The 17,608-nt window shown below is 38.5% G+C and overlaps 1 protein-coding gene across 2 annotated transcripts in view; it reads right to left on the reverse strand.

Moving 5' to 3' along the window:
- ASXL3 (ASXL transcriptional regulator 3) overlaps positions 1 to 17,608 on the reverse strand; it is a 131,316-nt gene that overhangs the window by 10,404 nt on the left and 103,304 nt on the right. For both annotated transcript variants that reach the window (XM_082046806.1, XM_082046807.1), the window contains 3 exons: positions 7,757 to 7,853; positions 7,185 to 7,290; positions 191 to 2,144 (listed from right to left, as the gene is read on the reverse strand). In XM_082046806.1, the coding sequence (XP_081902932.1) occupies positions 191 to 2,144; positions 7,185 to 7,290; positions 7,757 to 7,853 (2,157 nt within the window). The remainder of the gene's footprint in view (positions 1 to 190; positions 2,145 to 7,184; positions 7,291 to 7,756; positions 7,854 to 17,608) is intronic.

The raw sequence follows: 17,608 nt of genomic DNA on the forward strand, positions 1-17,608 counted from the left end.
CCTGTAGGTATATTTACATCAGAAGTAATTTGGCATGGTAGGAATGTAGTAGTGAAGCAAAGCCATCAGTACCAACACCCCTCACCAACACCCACAAAAATTACACCATGCACTGTGTCTGCATGCAATCAGTAGGAGGCAGATAATAAGGCTTTAGTTTCCAAGTCAGCCTGTTTATTCATTACTTTACCTTAAGGGGTGGAACTCGGGGTTCTTCTCTGGGTGGCTGATCTTTTTCAGATGGACTCGTTGATGAAGCACTACGGTTAGACTGATCCTCATCTATTCTAGCTCTCTTCTCTTTGCAGATTCCAAAACTGTGCTGTTCTGCTGTCTTCCTCTTTGGGGTCTCTGGGTCTCTACTTTCATTCCTCACTTCAGGTGATTTTGTGAGTTCCAATGACTTGGAAGAGTGTGAACTCTCTAGACGGCTTTGGGTGCTGCCTGTTAGCTTGTGAGATTTACTTCTGCACACTTCAGAGAATGCAGCTTTCTCTAGAGATGAGGTATATAGTTTATCATGTGGCTTTGATGGAAGCAATTCGATATTTTTGCCAACTGACCCTTCTGATAAGACAGCTACCTCTGATGGCAAGACCGTGCCTTTCTTGTCACCTCTTTGCTGAACACTGTGATTTTTAATTTTGATCACCTCTGGAGGAGAGTGTTCTGGGATAGATGCAGTGTAGGATTTCTCATTTTCAGAATGTGACTTACATGGCTGATGAGTGAGATTTTTGCTTTGGGGCTCTTCCAACACTGAAGCATCAGGTATAATTGTTAGTGGAGGAACTTTCAAATTTTCAGGGGCACTCTGAAGCTGCTTTGGCTGAACAACAAGATTCTCTTCTTGAACCACTTTAGGAATGGCAGAACTTTCTTCTTTCAAAGTGAGAAGGGAGTCTTCCAACAAACATGGTGATCTCCTTTGTTGCAAAATAAGTCTTTCATTGCTTGAGGAATTAGAAACTGGAGATGTCTCTGATGGAAGAGGCAAACTATTTGCCATGGATGTTTCAGAAGTTAGAAGAACAGAAGATACTGAAGATGTTTCTGATGTTAAAGGCAAATCAGACATTGGAGATGTTTCTGATGTTAAGGGTAAATTAGAAGCTGGTGATGCCTCTGATGTTAAAGGTAAATTGGACATCAGAGATGCTTCTGAGGTTACAGGTGAGGTGGACATTGGAGAGATTTCCGACATTAAAGGTGTGTGCAAGTTTTCATCACTGGCCTTTTGCTGAATATCACCTTCAATGTTTTCAGTACTGGACACTTCAGATGAGCAAGCTGTTTCAAGAGATGCTGGAGTACAGGGTTCTTCTGAAGTTGACTGAGTGTCTCCTCCAGGAGAGGCAATACTAACACATGGTCCTTCTGGACTCACAGAGGAAAAGGAAGTTTCAGAAATACAAACGTTCTCAGATAACTGTTCCTCAGGGTCACTTTGAAGCTCCATATCCACCGCAATGCCTCCACCAGTGAATAAGGAGCCTTCCAGAGCAGCATTTTGCATTTCTGGTGCAATTAGCTCTTTTGCAGACTCAGGATCCTTCTCTGCTGTATCACTGACAGAGTTTGTGGATGAAGCTGATCGTGCTGGTGATACGCAGTCCTCCAGCTGATCTATCACAACTGACATCTCCTCCTGAGGGCATTCTGTCTTCAACTCCACTTTAATTTCACTAGGAGATACAGTATCAGTTACATCATTCATCATGACACAGGACTCAGTGCTGTCTGCAAGCTGCACTGCCTCTGTGTCTTCATTTGTGCCAGCTGGACTTACTGACTCCTCAGAAAACTCATGTTCTGTTTTATGGTTCTCCTCTTGGCATTCACAAATACTGGTCTCAACCTCTTCAGCAATCTCCTCCTGAATGATTGATTCTTCAGGTATCAGTATATCCTCTGAGTCTGCCATTACATCCTTGGCAGGAACCTGTTCCATATTACAAAGAGGAGGACAACAATCTTTCTCTGGTGCAGGTGGAACTTTAGCGCCTTTCTCTTCTTGGTCCTCAAAGGTTGCTTGCTTAGAAGGACCAGGAGTGCTGGAAGACCCACACAAAGAATTGCTTTCATCTTCATCATTGTTCTGCACTGCAGTGAGTTTCATTGATTCCCCTCTTGACATTCCCAACCTAAATAAAAACACAAATTAAAAAGATCTTTTTATCACAGACATGATAAATGAATAGGATCGTCTTCCTTGCCCACATCTTCTGTTTACAAAAAGGACATATTTTCCAGTTTAAAATAGTGCTTTGATTAAGTGGTGTCTGACTAATTTGTATGATTGCATATATAGTTTTATATATTTTGGTAAACTAACTACTCAGATTTTCCTACGGGGTTAAGAAATATAAATATTTTAAAACCACGTAATCTATTATTCATTATTTAACTATTTGGCACTCCAATGAAACAAAAAAGCAAGCTAACAGATTCATCACTACTCATACTCTGTTTAAATTTCTGTGTTTTTTTTTAATACCAGCACAGCACTGCAATACTAATACAGCATTCATTACAGAGGAATAGCACAACTATATCTTCTTCTATCAGTGACAGTTCTAAAGAAAATCCCCTTTTTGCTCCTACACCTGCATTTAGCGTTAACACATCCAGCAACATGGCTTAAACACTGCATTTAAAGAAAAAGCTGCACCTAAAACTAATAAGGCAAAGCAGGGATTTCAGTTTTGTAATTTGACAGTCATTTCAAATTTATGATGAAAATAAAAATAACTCCACTTCAGCCTCATTTTACAACTCAAGAGTCAATTATAAAGATCTCACTTGACAGCTTGTGTGTTTTTGCTCCATTCTTTCAGCAAACTAAATACTTCATTTCACATAAAAACTATACTAAATAAACAGATCTATGTATTTACTATTCACTTGATTTCACTACAATTAAAAAGAAGTTTAACAGTCTTAAGGAGCTAAAAAGACACATATTTATCATCTATGTATTCAGTCTTAGGGCTGAGGTGCAAAGGAGCCACTCCTATGTATACTTCTCTTCTGAAGATTTTCTTATATTTGGTCTTGAAAATATTAGTTTAAAAAAAAAAAGCCCAAGGCTGGAAAAGAAGGTTATTTTTAAAAAATATATGTGCTCTGACATCCTAATGTCTTTCTAAGGACAGTTGAGGTACAAGTGTTCAGCATCTTTAGTAAGATTTTCCAAGCAGACTTTGTGCCTCAGCAATTCTGTAATAGTAGAAAACACACAAAAGCTTCATTGAACACCTTAAAAGAAATTTCATGGTCTTAAGGATCTTCTAATCTAATTAATATAAGTTTGATCTCTGTTTTCATTTTAATGAGAAAACAAAGAATAATATGAAAATGAGCAAGCAAAAAAGATACTCAGAAATTATGGAAGCAAGACAACTTGTCAATGTGCAGCCAGAAGACACAGAGATCACAAAGCTCCATGTATATGAAGTACAGCATAAACATGTAAAAAACAAAATCTGTTGTTCTGCTTTTTAAAAATACTGATCAGATGCATTGCAGTGATAGCTGTAAACACTAAAAGAAATAAAACAGCCTGGAAATGGTCCCCAAAAAATCACTATCAGGGTAACTATGAATATCGACTGCTACTAGTCAATTAATATGCACAAAGTCTCCCTATGCCATCAATATGCTGAGGAAGGATCCTCTACAGAGCAATTCGGAACTACAAATTTACATCTCCCACACTGAATGCATTTCAGAGGGTGTGTCTTCTATATAGACTACAGGTTCCCTATATAGTCTAAGTTTAGGTTATACATTTAGATGTGTAAATTTACCTAGGTTTAGGTGAGTAACTTCCTTCCTCTAAAATTCCTTGTGTAAATAAGCAAAAGTTATCTCAGGAAAACGAAGAGGGCAAAGAAATCCACTGCATCCCTGGAAACTAAATCAGAAGTCTATTTTCTCTAGCTGGCTCTCATGAGAAAAAGATATTGCCTGATAGTTATCTTTATGGAATGAAAATCAGCAAAGGAATGAAGGACAGGATAAAGGCGAATGCAACTGTCACATGGATACTACACAAATACACATAATTATAGCAATGCATTGAAGAGGAAGAAGTGAAAGGAAAAATAAGATAATGTAGGATTAAGGCCAGCAGAACACGTATTGAATATTAATCAGTTTTTTGCAGTATTGGAAATACCACTATATTGAATAAGATGCTGCAGTAAAGAAAAAGGCCTTCAAAAGAAGAAGGCTCAAGATCAGCATGTTTAAGGCAATCTCAGATTGCAAGATAAAGAGCTGATCTGTCTTCTTCTTTAGAGAAACAGACACCCAAAGTTTGCAAAACAGCACAAAAATATGAGAACAGCAGCAAACAGCCATCAGTGAAAGTGCTGATAAGGACAGGATTCAACTGATAAAGTATGGGTAGTCAGTCATCAAATAAAAAACAACCCAAACAGCTACTCAAGGATATATGGATGCTGATATTCCAGTGTTGTGATAAGTAGTACTGAGGAAAAAATAATTAAAAAAAAATTAAAAAAAATCAGCAATATCATTTAGAAGAGGTCTAACTCAAAATTAAAGCTTTGATTTAGTGAGCTGGCAGTACTATCCTGACACGTAACTCTCTCAAGTGTGGGAAAAGAAATAATACATTAAGGCAATAGGGTATAACCCTTGCAGTCCTAGGGCAACAAGCCAGAAGAATGTGAATTTCTGGCAACGGTCATCAGCTGATCCTGGATAAATGACTGCAGAATGAAGTTTTTGGTTTTTTTTAAGGAAGTCAAAGAGAAGAAAAATGAACAACCATGAGGAAGTGGAAAAAGAACAAAAATGGTTGGAAGTAAACTACAGCTGACAGTCCCATGATAAACAGCCTGGGTTACAGGTAAGAGCAAACACAAGAAACATAAGGGGTAGAGCAGACATGGAAGAAACACTCTAAAGTCTTTAAATGCCATGAACTGGGGAGTATATAAAAATCTTTACAAAGATTCTGCATCTATTAATGGTCCTTCTCTAACTATAAGATGAAACTTGAATTTATTTATGGAATAATAGAAGATCAAATTAGCTGAAGCCAGAGCAAAAATGCTACATTGACTGTAAAGTGAGAAAAACTGTAAGAGAGATCCATTTTGCAGACAGCACATGTGAGAAATAGCTCAGGATGCTTTCAAAATCTGCTACTTCAATTGAATAAGCACAGCTCGAAAGAGACTCAAAGCAAGTTTAAAAACCAAAGTGAAAAAGGTGAGAGAACTTACAGAAGGTGGAAACTGTAGTAAAAGCTACCACTCAGTCAGTAAACAATGAACAATAGTACTTAAATATGGCCAAGTAGCAAAGTAGTAGAATCTGCCTACATAACAGACAGGGAGAAGAATACAAGTGAAACAATTCAAGCTGGGGAAAGGGCAGGGGGGACCAGATTCAATACTGTAGTAAAAATGGAAATTATGTGCAATATGACATTTTGCATAACAATGTTGATGTCAGGAACCTATCAACCCAAATGACACGTATCACTGCAGACTGAGTAATTATCTGCCAACCATTATAGTGTCCAGCATTCAGCTAGCACGGCAGGACTGCTGGCTCTGTAAAATCGTGAGTATCACTCTCCATGCATGTGACAGTCATTTGTGACTGAGGAACAGGCTTCAGCTGGAGTGAGGTGCTCACACTTTGCTGGTACTAAATTAGTACTTCTTGTGGAAGGTCCTGTGCTGATACCTTCCACAGCCCTCTCCTTCATGAAGAGCTGGTAACTGACTCTTCTCTTGATATGCATAATGAAAAGCCATTATGTTCCTTATCTAAAAACCTAATTAATGTTTTTTTGGTATGAAAGGGATCAACATCTGGACTACACTGAAGTCTCAAAGCTGTTAAGTAAGAAATTAGGCACTTGACAATAAGAAAGTCTGTTGTATTAAGACCCTAGAATTTCCATTATAAGCAAAGATAAAGTGGTGCAGAAATAGTATTCCTTCTGGGAGAGAGCACGTAGCAAGGATGTGCAAAATAAAATGGATCTGTCCATTTCCTGACATATTTTCACTACATTTCCCAGGGGTCCAAGGCAGTGGGTTGTGATAAGTAGCATTGTTACTGCACAAACATTTTAGTTAACGCTTTAATCTTTAATCACTTACATGAAGGGTTCCCTGTGCCCTGGATTTCCTAAGTAAAAACCATATAACAACAAAACTACGACATCTTATGTGATGATGGTTCCCTGGGCACATTTTTCTCTGCTAAGTGTTATGCATAAATTACATTAAAACATGCTTAAAAATGAAAAAAAAAAAATCAGGAACTTTTAAATAATTATACTTTATAATAATTAATACTTTTAATACTTAACATTTAAAAAAAGATATTTCATTCTAAGTATTGACCAATTAACATTTTAAAGCAATTTTTAAAAGGAAGATTATTGAATTTTAAAAAGATGTGAATATCCTTAAAATGTTTATTTTTTTTTAATAACAGAACAACTTAATCTTCAGCTGTTGCAGAATGCCATCTCTGTATCATCCTTAATGAAACTGTACTGACTTACTCCAGTCGTGTACCTGGAGAGATACTATCTAACTCATTTTAGTCAGTTAAGGGTATTTATTTATTCTTTGCATCTCACTTCTAAAATTAGACTAGTCGTTGTTACTTTCATTTTTCTGTAGCCAATATTCTACTATGTCATATATTCTACTCCAGCAAAGGGCCATCTCAGTCAAACAACAAAAACCACTATTTGATTTTAGAAACTTTGCAACTAGTTTAGAAAAAAAATAAAATCAATAAAAACGTACTACAGCAATATCTCTACTGGTCTCCTAGTCTGCAGAAGCTGTATTTATATTTTGCAGGAGGGGAGAATTGTCCTAATGCTGTCTTTTAAAAGATAATTAGAAAACAGTCACATGCTTAGGCCTTGTGTCTTAAGCTTTCCTTGGAATGAATTTTTATGGATGAGTTATGAACCTTTAAAAATGCAATTGTAATGCAAGTGCAGACACAGTACTGTAACTCCATCCACAACTTCTTATACTGGGGAATGACTGCCTTTGATAACTGCTTTATTAAGTTTTACAGCATATGACTGTGCTATGTGAAGCAGAGAATTATATTTTCATTTCCTCCTAAAAGAAAATGAAAAAAATGCTTTTATTTGCTTCAGTACTTACTTTTCACCATAAAACCTTTCAAAGAATTTTTCTTTCCACGGTTCTGTTTTCTTTTCCTTTTCAATCTCTTGTCTGATGCGCAACTGCATTTCTGGTGTAAATTCTCCTAAAAAACAAATACTAACATATTGAATAAAAGTTGTCAAGGATTAGCTTAATATGGGTAATTATAAATTACAGATACAAACACAACATGCAGTGATTTCTGTAACAGTCATCCAGCAATTCCATATGAAAATAATGAAAAACAAAAGTGTGACACAGAAAGATTTAATTTACCATATAACATTAGTATTTCAAAAGTATATTGGTGGGATTTAGTTGCATTCATTTATGTTTCCCAGGCTGGCAGTGATGAAAATGCTTGGGTTTTTTATATACTGTCAAAATAAGCTGCCACAGCAAGCTGTAAAACTGAACACTAAATTCAAAATGGAATCAGCAATTTTTCTTTTGCTGAATTACTGGTGTATTACACTTTCTATTCTAAAAGTATTTCTCAAATGTAGAATTGGAGACATTCTTCATAAAAACAATTAACCTTTGGTAAATCCGAGATCAAGTTGAGTTACCTTCTGCCAATCGCTGTTTCCACCCTTGTGCTGCATATGCGAAGAATTCATTATTTAGAGCAGAACTACTGAGGCGCAAAACTCCATCACTTCCCATCTAGAAAATAAGCCAATGGTAGCAGAAGACAGTGTCAGAAATAGCGTCAGCTAAGATTACATAAAAATAGAGTTTCAATTAAGGGAAAAGGGGAGGGATAGGGAGTGGGAATAACAAAGAAAATTACCTACTACTACTAAAATGGCATTTTCATTATAGCTGTTACTGTAAATGCAAGTGGGCTAATCCAGCATCAGTGTGCTCTCTTCAGTACCAATCAGTCCTCAGTATTAACAGCAACTCAGTTTACAACTGATGTGTTCTAATCAAAGCCCTTTATCTTGCACCTATGTCTAGAGCTATTGTATACAGTTGAAAATCAAGATCATTATTGTGCTTGTGCGTCTGCCTGTAATAAGGTACAAACCAAATTAATTAAATGTAATGAAGACAGTAACTTTGCTATGTTTCTAAGTAAACCTAATATTCATGTCAGCTAATGTGAGGTACTGACAGAAGAGTGGATGGCAAATATCCTTAACAAAATAAGTGATGTAAACTCAGCACTAAAACCAAAACCAGCTATACACATAACTTTATAGACATCAACAGCAAAAACTGTGGAAGAACATTGTAAGTATTTTTACTTTATACATCTGTCAAACATTCAATGATAAAACACCGTTAAAAATCTTAATCACAATATTTTCTCCAATAACTTTTAAAGCAATCCAACTATGGAACTTTCTTTTACCATAAAACCTCATGCTTATTTTCAGGCTGTGAAAACATGTCTGAGTATTGAAGGAATTCTAATAACAGAAAAAAGTACTTGTATAAAACAAATCAGCAGTGGGTATCACCTCTGGCGTAATAAATAAAGAGACAATAAAAACAAATTAGCAAATAAAGACAGAAAGAGAGGAAACAGCAGAAAAGTTAACACTGCTAGAACACTCTCACTATAGTTCATTCTACATCCTTTAAGACAACTAAGAGATAAATGTTTGGCACCATTTGTGATCTAGCAGTAAAAAACAGCACATTTTCCAGTCTATTAGCACATGTTTTAGCTATGTAGTACCCCCTAATTCTCACTGCTTGTTTCAAACTGGAGCCATGAACAAGCAGATGTGTCAGAAACATTAAATGATTTTTCGCTGTATCTCCCTCGTGGAGCCCCATATTTCACTGGTAATATTGGCCCTGCTTTCAGAACAGCCTTTGCTAATTTACTGATTGCCAAGCTGACATCCTGTCCCACAGTAATCTCATGGCAGTAAATCAGAAAAATGTGAAGTAGTAAAAAAAGAAATAGAGTGATAAGAATGGACTCTGAAAAGCAGGCAATGCTAAAGGCATTTGATCACAGCAAGGAAAGAGTATGTGCATGGTACTGGGTTTCCTCAGCATATGAGCCTACGGTACTGCTGCCTGTGGTTTCCTGCTACATGGCATTATTTTGCCAACAAATCATAGGATTTGCATTCAAGCAGAGTGGATGTGCAATGCTTCTACACTTCTTGTGATGTGGGTTGTGGAACACATGCATATTAATTACAGGTAGGCTATGACTAATGGTGAAACTGGAGAAAAACTGGAAAGAAACAGTGAAATGTGCTGCATAAGCAGCAAGAAAATAAAATCAGTGAGACAAGAGAAAGGCCATAAAGAGCACGTACTTATTGTATAAATCAAACTGGTATGACAAATTATCTTCTTTCTGCACAAATGAACTGTTCCAGAAATATTTAAATTCCAGAATTAATGTATTAAAGTGGGATTTTTAGATACCAGTGCCTCCTGCACCTGAACAAACAAACCAGTGTATGGTCTAAAACAGCACTTACTCAATTCACTAAAAAGGTAAGATGAGAAGTTACAAAGAAAAGAATCAGAGGTTACTAAATAAACAACTTTTTTTCCTCAAAGAAAGGTGCTGAAGCTACCTTCATTTTCAACATAGAAGGAGATTAAATAATAACACCTACTTGTGTCAACATAGGTGCTACTCCACACTTCAGTAAATTCAAGATTTTGTCCCTAAGCCTGACAGTGTTTTGCAGGAGAGAGTAATACAGACATGAAACTGTTATTATAATATTTAACCTCATTTAACTGCAGGCTGTCTCTGAAAGGCATGGTCCTCCTGAAGCTCCATTGCTCAGCTGATGGCAAACTGTGTAGCCGTATCACTAGCCAGATCGACAAATGTTACATGAACAACAATCCACTACTAAATCATCAAGATGATCCAACTTATCCTAAGGTCACATGATTGTTAGATCTCATGCGAAGCTGGAATGTACCACAAGAGGCGGAAAAAGAATGTCACTTTTCAGCAGCAATCCACTTTCAGATTGCATTAAACATAATATGAAACTGTAGCCAAGTGCGATTGAGCTATTTCACTAGGCTGCATAAATCAAGAGCATTATAAAGAATGCCACGTTATATTACCACATGAATACAAGAAGAGCAGTATTAGCTTTGTTGTAAGCCTGTTGTTGTAAGAACATGACAAAAGCAAGCTTTGTAGGAAGAATTACTGCATCTTTTATTTTATTGGCTAATAATCTTGGAAAAAAAAAGTGCCAAGTTTTTGGGTGCACAGTTTCTTATAAGGTGTGAAAAAGAAACTGCAAACCCCAAGCTAAATGCTAGAAAGAGGTTCAACCAAATTCAAATGTTAACTAGTCCACCTGAGAGAAAAATCATAGGCTGGAACTTCAGAAGAGAAAGCAAATGTAAGCAAAGTCACAGGTAAAGTTCATTAGTTCTTGTGGACCAGAAAATACGCCAAATAGTAAGTACCTGTGGAAAAAAAAAAAGGGGGGGGAAAAAAACCCCAGAAGAATAGCAGAAAGGGAGAATGAGAAGATTGCAGTAGGTTACCTAAGAAGAAAAATTAATATAGGTCAACTAGCAGTGGAACAACAGATCATTTGTGGACTTCATCAGAAAACAGATGCATGCTGCACTGACCACTTTAGATATTAATTGTAAAAGCTTAAAAGTATTATGGACTTACGTTCACAAGATCAAAACTATGATGTTAAAAATTCTTAGGTTAAGAAAAGTAAGAAGAACAAATGCAAGAAGTCACTGCTGACTTCGTGATAGTCATTGCTTTTGATGAACTAGCAGAGGACCTTTCCTGAGATATGTGTTCAGGGGACCACACAACTCAAAAGATTTAAGTAGCTGGAACAGCTGAAATGTAACCAGAAGAGCACATAATGATACAGAAGGTGGAAACACACTAATGAATGAAAGGTGAAGCTGCCAGTGATCTATTTTAACATATGAAAGAATAATTTCAGGCTAAAACACTATGGAGGGATGCATAAAAGTAGTCAGCATTATCTAGACTTGGTACACATAATTCCAAGTAACAGATACCAATGGAAAAAATGCGGGAAATAAAGAGTTGGCCAGAGCCAGTGACTAAAGCCGAACTTGCCGAGAATTTTGAGATCAAAGAAAACCTGTGCTGGGAAGGGAACAGGAAGAATTTATTCTCTCAGTTAAAGCTCAAAGAGAAAAAGATGAGGACAAAAAAGCTAAAGGAACTCATAATGGCAAAAAAACTGAAGTGAATGAGACAGAAATTTTCAAAATGTTTTAAGAAGAAAAAAATACTAAGCAGAAAGCAGATCTACTTCCAAATGAGGAAAACAAACCAAACTAAACTAACAAGAGGTTCAATTGTTTAGCTATTGTTGATTCATTTAAAGATTTCTACAAAGGGAAAAATAGTTTGAACAAGTTAGGACAGACACAAAATGTGCAAGTTTACATCTAGATGTTCTGAAAGAGTCTATGAGAAACAACACCACTAACAAAGATGTTTTAGTCCTTTTCTCAATAGCCTAGTCATGTGAAATCAGGCTGACATTTGTTCTGCTCTGTTAAACTTGGAAGGACTAAGAGGTCTTCCTCCTACAACATGAGCTAGCAACCTCTCCTGAAATCTTCATTTCTTACCTCACCCACAAAACACAGTTTCACCCAAGTAAAAAAGTTAAAGCAGAAATTGAATATTCTGAAGCTGAAGAGTGTATTTACTTCTTTATGCTCTGATGACAGAGACAGTGCAATTAACCACTAGGTCTAAATTAGAATTTGAAGAAACATGCCAATAAAGCAGTTCTTAAATACACTATTAATTTTTATGGTATTTTAAAAAAGCTGTCCACCAGACACAGTGTGTTAATGAGCTGGAACAACAAACATTTCTTGGAAAGTTTATGTTGTATTCTGTTGAGCTTTAAATTTCTGTTTTTCTGATTAAGCACAATGGTAGAATTATGTTTTCTAATTACTACTTCTGTGCAGAATTCACAATGGCTTTTAAAAGTTGTTCTTTTTATTAAAAGCAAACAAAACAACCACCCATCCCCAAAACATATCTGCTAAAACCCAACATCTATTTGCATTACAAAGCAAATGTCAAACACTCTTATCAAAAGGAACTGAGTAATCATTCTATGAGCAACTACTCCAATTATTTTCCTCCAAGTTCCACTGAAAATTCGCTTCTGACAATAAGGCAGGGATTATTTTTGTAGCTCAACCTGAAAAGGCACACTGGTGGTTTAGTAGGGATACAGCAAGTACTGCATAGGTGTGAACTGGTAGGATATCTGATCTTGACTAGAATGTTCAAAGACAAGGAATAAGCAAATCTATTATTTCTTTCTTTCAAATGACTCAAGATTCTCCTAATGTATTTAAACTACTAATGATCCACTACATATAGTTCATTTGTCGTATTATGTATTTCTTACATGAAATTTATGTGTGAATATCACACCATTTGACCATTATACGTCACAATACAAAAACAAGCAAATCAATGAGAGAAGTGAAGATGCATCCAAATAAAGTGTTCAGTACCACTTAAGTAATTATATACTTCCTACAAACTGCTACTAACCCTCTTTTGTGCTTTTATATTTTACTTTGGGGGAAACACAGCCCTATAATTCACACACTTTCCCAAATATAAGTAAAAGAAATTATGTGCAAAAGATGAGAAAATATTAAATATTTTTTGATGCTTTTGCATTAAAGTCTGCAAAATATTTAACCCCCCCCCCAAAAAAAAAATTTAGCCGCATTTATATCACACACAGGAAAAATTACATTTTATTTATGTATGTGGGGAGACATAACTGCCATTTTGTAACATGGAACAAATGTGATTCTCCAGTACTGGGCACAAGCATCAAACTGATCTGTGATGCATGTACAGTGCAAATGTAGCATCTGGAGATGCAGCAACCTGAGCAGCTGACTTTCTGAAAGCAAACACTTTGGAGAGCTGGCTAGACAACACCATCGGCCTGGCTCATTTTACTCTTGACAACCACAGAGCAAAAGTTCACATGTGACAGGGAAGAGACCAGTGTCTGTATTTCACCCCCAAAATCTCTAACACTAAGGGGAATTCACTCCAAGAAACAGAAATAAACACTTAATTTAGGTGCTCTGCATCATCACTCTGGAAGAGCTCCTCTGTTTCCACTAACAGTAAAGGAAGCATAAAGAAGATCAGACTCCTAAGCAGGGCCTCCACATTTGCTACCCAAGCCAGTCAGCAGGAAACACACCCTCACAATCTAAATCCAAAGAGAATATCAACAGCTATGTCTGTAGCACACCAGATGCTCTCTTGCTCCACAAAATCCCCAAAGGATTAAAAACTGCTATCAAATCCACTAAAAAGTGATAGTAAGCTTTAGAAGACATTACAACAACACAGTGCATGTCTCATGTCTCAATATCCACAAGCTTCTACCAATTGAACAGTCTGAATACAGACTACTGTAAACCAGGTGACTACTTTGGAACACACACTTTAGTAACTAATTTTTGTGCTTTTCTTACACATCCATTACACCGGGTAGGCCAACCATGTCCAAATTCATGTTTGTTGGTCCTATAAACTTCCACCACTTCCTACTAGCTCTTATGGAAGTCTGAGGCATTAATTGCTCCTTCATGCCACATTGGTTTTGGCAGCAAAATACAGATTTCATGGTGCTTAACACCCAGCTTGGTGGTTCATGTTGTAACAGGAGTGAACTGCCTTCTTGTTTAAAGTCCTTACTTTTTTAAAATAGGCTACCAACTCAGATTACTTTAGCCACCCAAACACAGATGTAAACAATAACTATTTATGACTACCAACTACCTTAATAGAAAACACTGACCCTAGCCCTGAGATTTTTTTCAAGGCTTGTGAAGCAGTAAGTGGAATGGAAGACAAAGTGCAAAAAGAAGTTTGGCCCATTGTGCTGGTTTTGGCTGGGACAGAGTTAATTTTAACTAGTATGGGGCTATGTTTTCAATTTGTGCTGGAAACAGTGTTGATAACACAGGGATGTTTTCGTTATTGCTGAGCAGTACTTACACTGCACCAAGGCCTTTTCTGCTCCTCACATCAGCCTGCCAGTGAGTAGGCAGGGGGCACACAAGAATTTGGGTAAGGATGCAGCTGGGACTGCTGACTCCAACTGATCAAAGGGATATACCACACTGTATGATGTCATGCTCAGTATATAAAGCTGGGGGAGGAAAAAGGAAGGAGAGGATGTTGGCAGTGATGGCATTCATCTTCCCAAGTAGTCACTAGGCGTGATGGAGCCTGACTTTCCTGGAGATGGCTGAACACCTTCCTGCTGATGGGAAGTGGTGAATGAATTCCTTGCTTTGCTTTGCTTTGCTTGCCTGTGTGGCTTTTGCTTTACCTATTAAACTGTCTTTTATATCAGCCCATGAGTTTTCTTACTTTTGCCCTTCTGATTCTCTCCTCCATCCTATCAGGGAGGAGTGAGTGAGCGGCTGGGTGGTGCTCAGTTGCCAGGTATGGTTAAACCATGACACCAATTCACAAGCAAGTCCCCAGGTAACACTGTTAATATCTGTGTACACCACCAAAGCTGGATGCTTGCCACCTGGATCAGTGGCTTTATGCTACTACTTGCAGTGCTTTTGGGATTGTTTGAGGGGAGAAGTAGAAGGCGTGACTGCTAGCAATCATAATGAAAACAATATCCAAACCCATACTTCACAAACTATCATTTAATAACAAAGATGAGTATTTGCTGTTAATGATTTCTGCAGTGTTAGTGCCAAAGGCACACAAGCCTAGACCCTATGGCTCTATACAAATGTAACTTTAAAAGTAATGGAGGGTGGTGGCATTCCTGGCCAGAATTCAGCTTAAGACTGAAACAACTAATGTAGATATCTAGATGTGGGCTAGGTTTCCAATCTCCTGTTACAGTCAGTGGAGGTCTGTCTGATGTAGTCAATAAAGCCTAGAGGACTATTCAGATGACCAGCAAGTCAGCATCTACAGTGAGACATATAGCTCTCCAGGCTCTTTGTTCATGTATGCACTTGATCTGCATTATCTGTAATGGGAGTTTAAACACTTAGCATGCTTGCAAACATACAAATTAAGATGTCTTCATTTGGAAGTGAATCCTACTCTCCTCTGTGTTGAACAGCTCAGAAACTGGATATAGGAAAGCTACAGAGAGGGAACACACTGCAATAACAGAAAAGTGCAACAAGAAAAGCACTGATCAAGTTAATTCCTGTTAATGCCTAGAAAGCACAATGTAAAAGAGGAAGCAATGCATTTCTAAATGCCATCTACCTCATCATTAACTGCTAAAAACTTTAAAAAGACACTCTTTGTCACACTGAGTAGAACTAGATACAAGCTCTGTGGATAGATTTAGACAAAATGTTCCAAGTATAAGCAGCTGCATATATGCTCCTGCGCATTGACACAATGGACTATTGCTTCTACCAAGCACAAGAAGACATGAATGAAGTCAGGGAAGGGAACCAGGAGACCTGCTAGGTTAAACAGAGAACTGCTAGACAAACTCAAGTGGAAGAGGAGAGCTTACAGATCATGGAAGGAGGGGCTGGCCACTTGGGAAGGATATAAGGCTGTTGTCAGAGGATATAGGGAGGCAACTAGCAAAGCTAAGGCCTCCTTAGAATTAAACCTTTGCAAGAGGGGTCAAGGACAACAGAAAGAGCTTTTTCAAATACATAGCAGATAAAACTAACACTAGAGGCAATGTAGGTCCACTGATAAATGAGGTGGGTGCCCTGGTGACAGAAGATACAGAGAAAGCAGAGTTACTGAATGTGTTCTTTGTCTCTGTGTACTCTGCTGGAGGCTGTCCTGAGGAGCCCCGTACCACTGAGGCCCCAGAGGAAATCAGGACAATGGAGGAGTTTGCCTTGGTTGATGAGGACTGGGTTAGGGCGCAATTAAGCAACCTGGATATCCACAAATCCATGGGTCCAGATGGGACGCACCCGTGGGTGCTGAGGGAACTGGCTGAAGTAATTTCTCTCCATCATCTTTCCTATGTCGTGGGAAATGAGAGAGGTGCCTGAGGACTGGAGGAAAGCAAATGTAACTCCAGTCTTCAAAAAGGGTAAGAAGGAGGACCCAGGTAACTATAAACTGGTTAGACTCACCTCCATTCCTGGAAAGGTGATGGAACAACTTCCCTTTGGTGCCACCTCAAGGCATATCAAGGATAAGAGGGTCATTAGGGGCAGTCAACATGGCTTCACCAAAGGGAAGTCGTGCTTGACCAACCTCATAGCCTTTTATGAGGACATGACAAGGTGGAGAGATGATGGCAAAGCAGTGGATGTGGTCTATCTTGATTTCAGTAAAGCATCTGACACAGTCTCTCACAGCATCCTCGCTGCTAAACTGAGGAAGTGTGGACTGGACGATCAGTTAGTGAGGTGGACTGTGAACTGGTTGAAGGAAAGAAGTCAGAGAATCGTGGTCATTGGGACAGAGGTGACTTGGAGGTCTGTATCTAGTGGAGTCCCTCAAGGGTTGGTACTGGGACCAGTACTATTCAGTATATTCATCAATGACTTGGATGAGGGAACAGAGTGCACTGCCAGCAAGTTTGCTGATGACAGCAAGCTGGGAGGAGTGGCTGACAGACCAGAAGGCTGTGCTGCCATCCAGCGAGACCTGGACAGGCTGGAGAGTTGCGCGGGGAAAAAATGAATGAAATATAACAAGGGCAAGTATAGAGTCTTGCATCTGGGCAGGAACAACCGCAGGTTCTAGTGTAAGTTGGGGAATGACCTGTTAGAGAGCAGCATAGGGGAAAGGGACCTGGGTGTCCTGGTGGACAGCAGGATGACCATGAGCCAAGCACTGTGCCCTTGTGGCCAGGAAGGCCAATGGCATCCTGGGGTATATTAGAAGGAGGGTGGTTAGCAGGTCAAGGGAGGTTCTCCTCCCTCTCTAACTCTGCCCTGGTAACACTGCACCTGGAATATTGTATCCAGTTCTGGGCCCCTCAGTTCCAGAAGGACAGGGAACTGCTGGAGAGAGTCCGGCACAGGGCAACAAACATGATTAAGGGAGTGGAACATCTCTCCTATGAGGAAAGGCTGAGGGAGCTGGGTCTCTTTAGTTTGTAGAAGAGGAGACTGAGGGGTGACCTTATTAATGTTAATAAATATGTAAAGGGTGAGTGTTACAAGGATGGAGCCAGGCTCTTCTCAGTGACAACCAATGATAGGACAAGGGGCAATGGGTAAAAACCGGAACACAGGAGGTTCCACTTAAATATGAGAAGAAACTTCTTCACAGTGAGGGTGACAGAACACTGGAACAAGATGCCCAGGGAGGTTGTGGAGTCTCCTTCTCTGGAGACATTCAAAACCTGCCTGGACACCTTCCTGTGTAACCTCATCTAGGTGTTCCTGCTTCAGCGGGGGGATTGGACTAGATGATCTTT

This window comes from Streptopelia decaocto (genome assembly GCF_964273445.1).
Source record: "Streptopelia decaocto genome assembly, chromosome: 2".
Taxonomy (NCBI): domain Eukaryota; kingdom Metazoa; phylum Chordata; class Aves; order Columbiformes; family Columbidae; genus Streptopelia; species Streptopelia decaocto.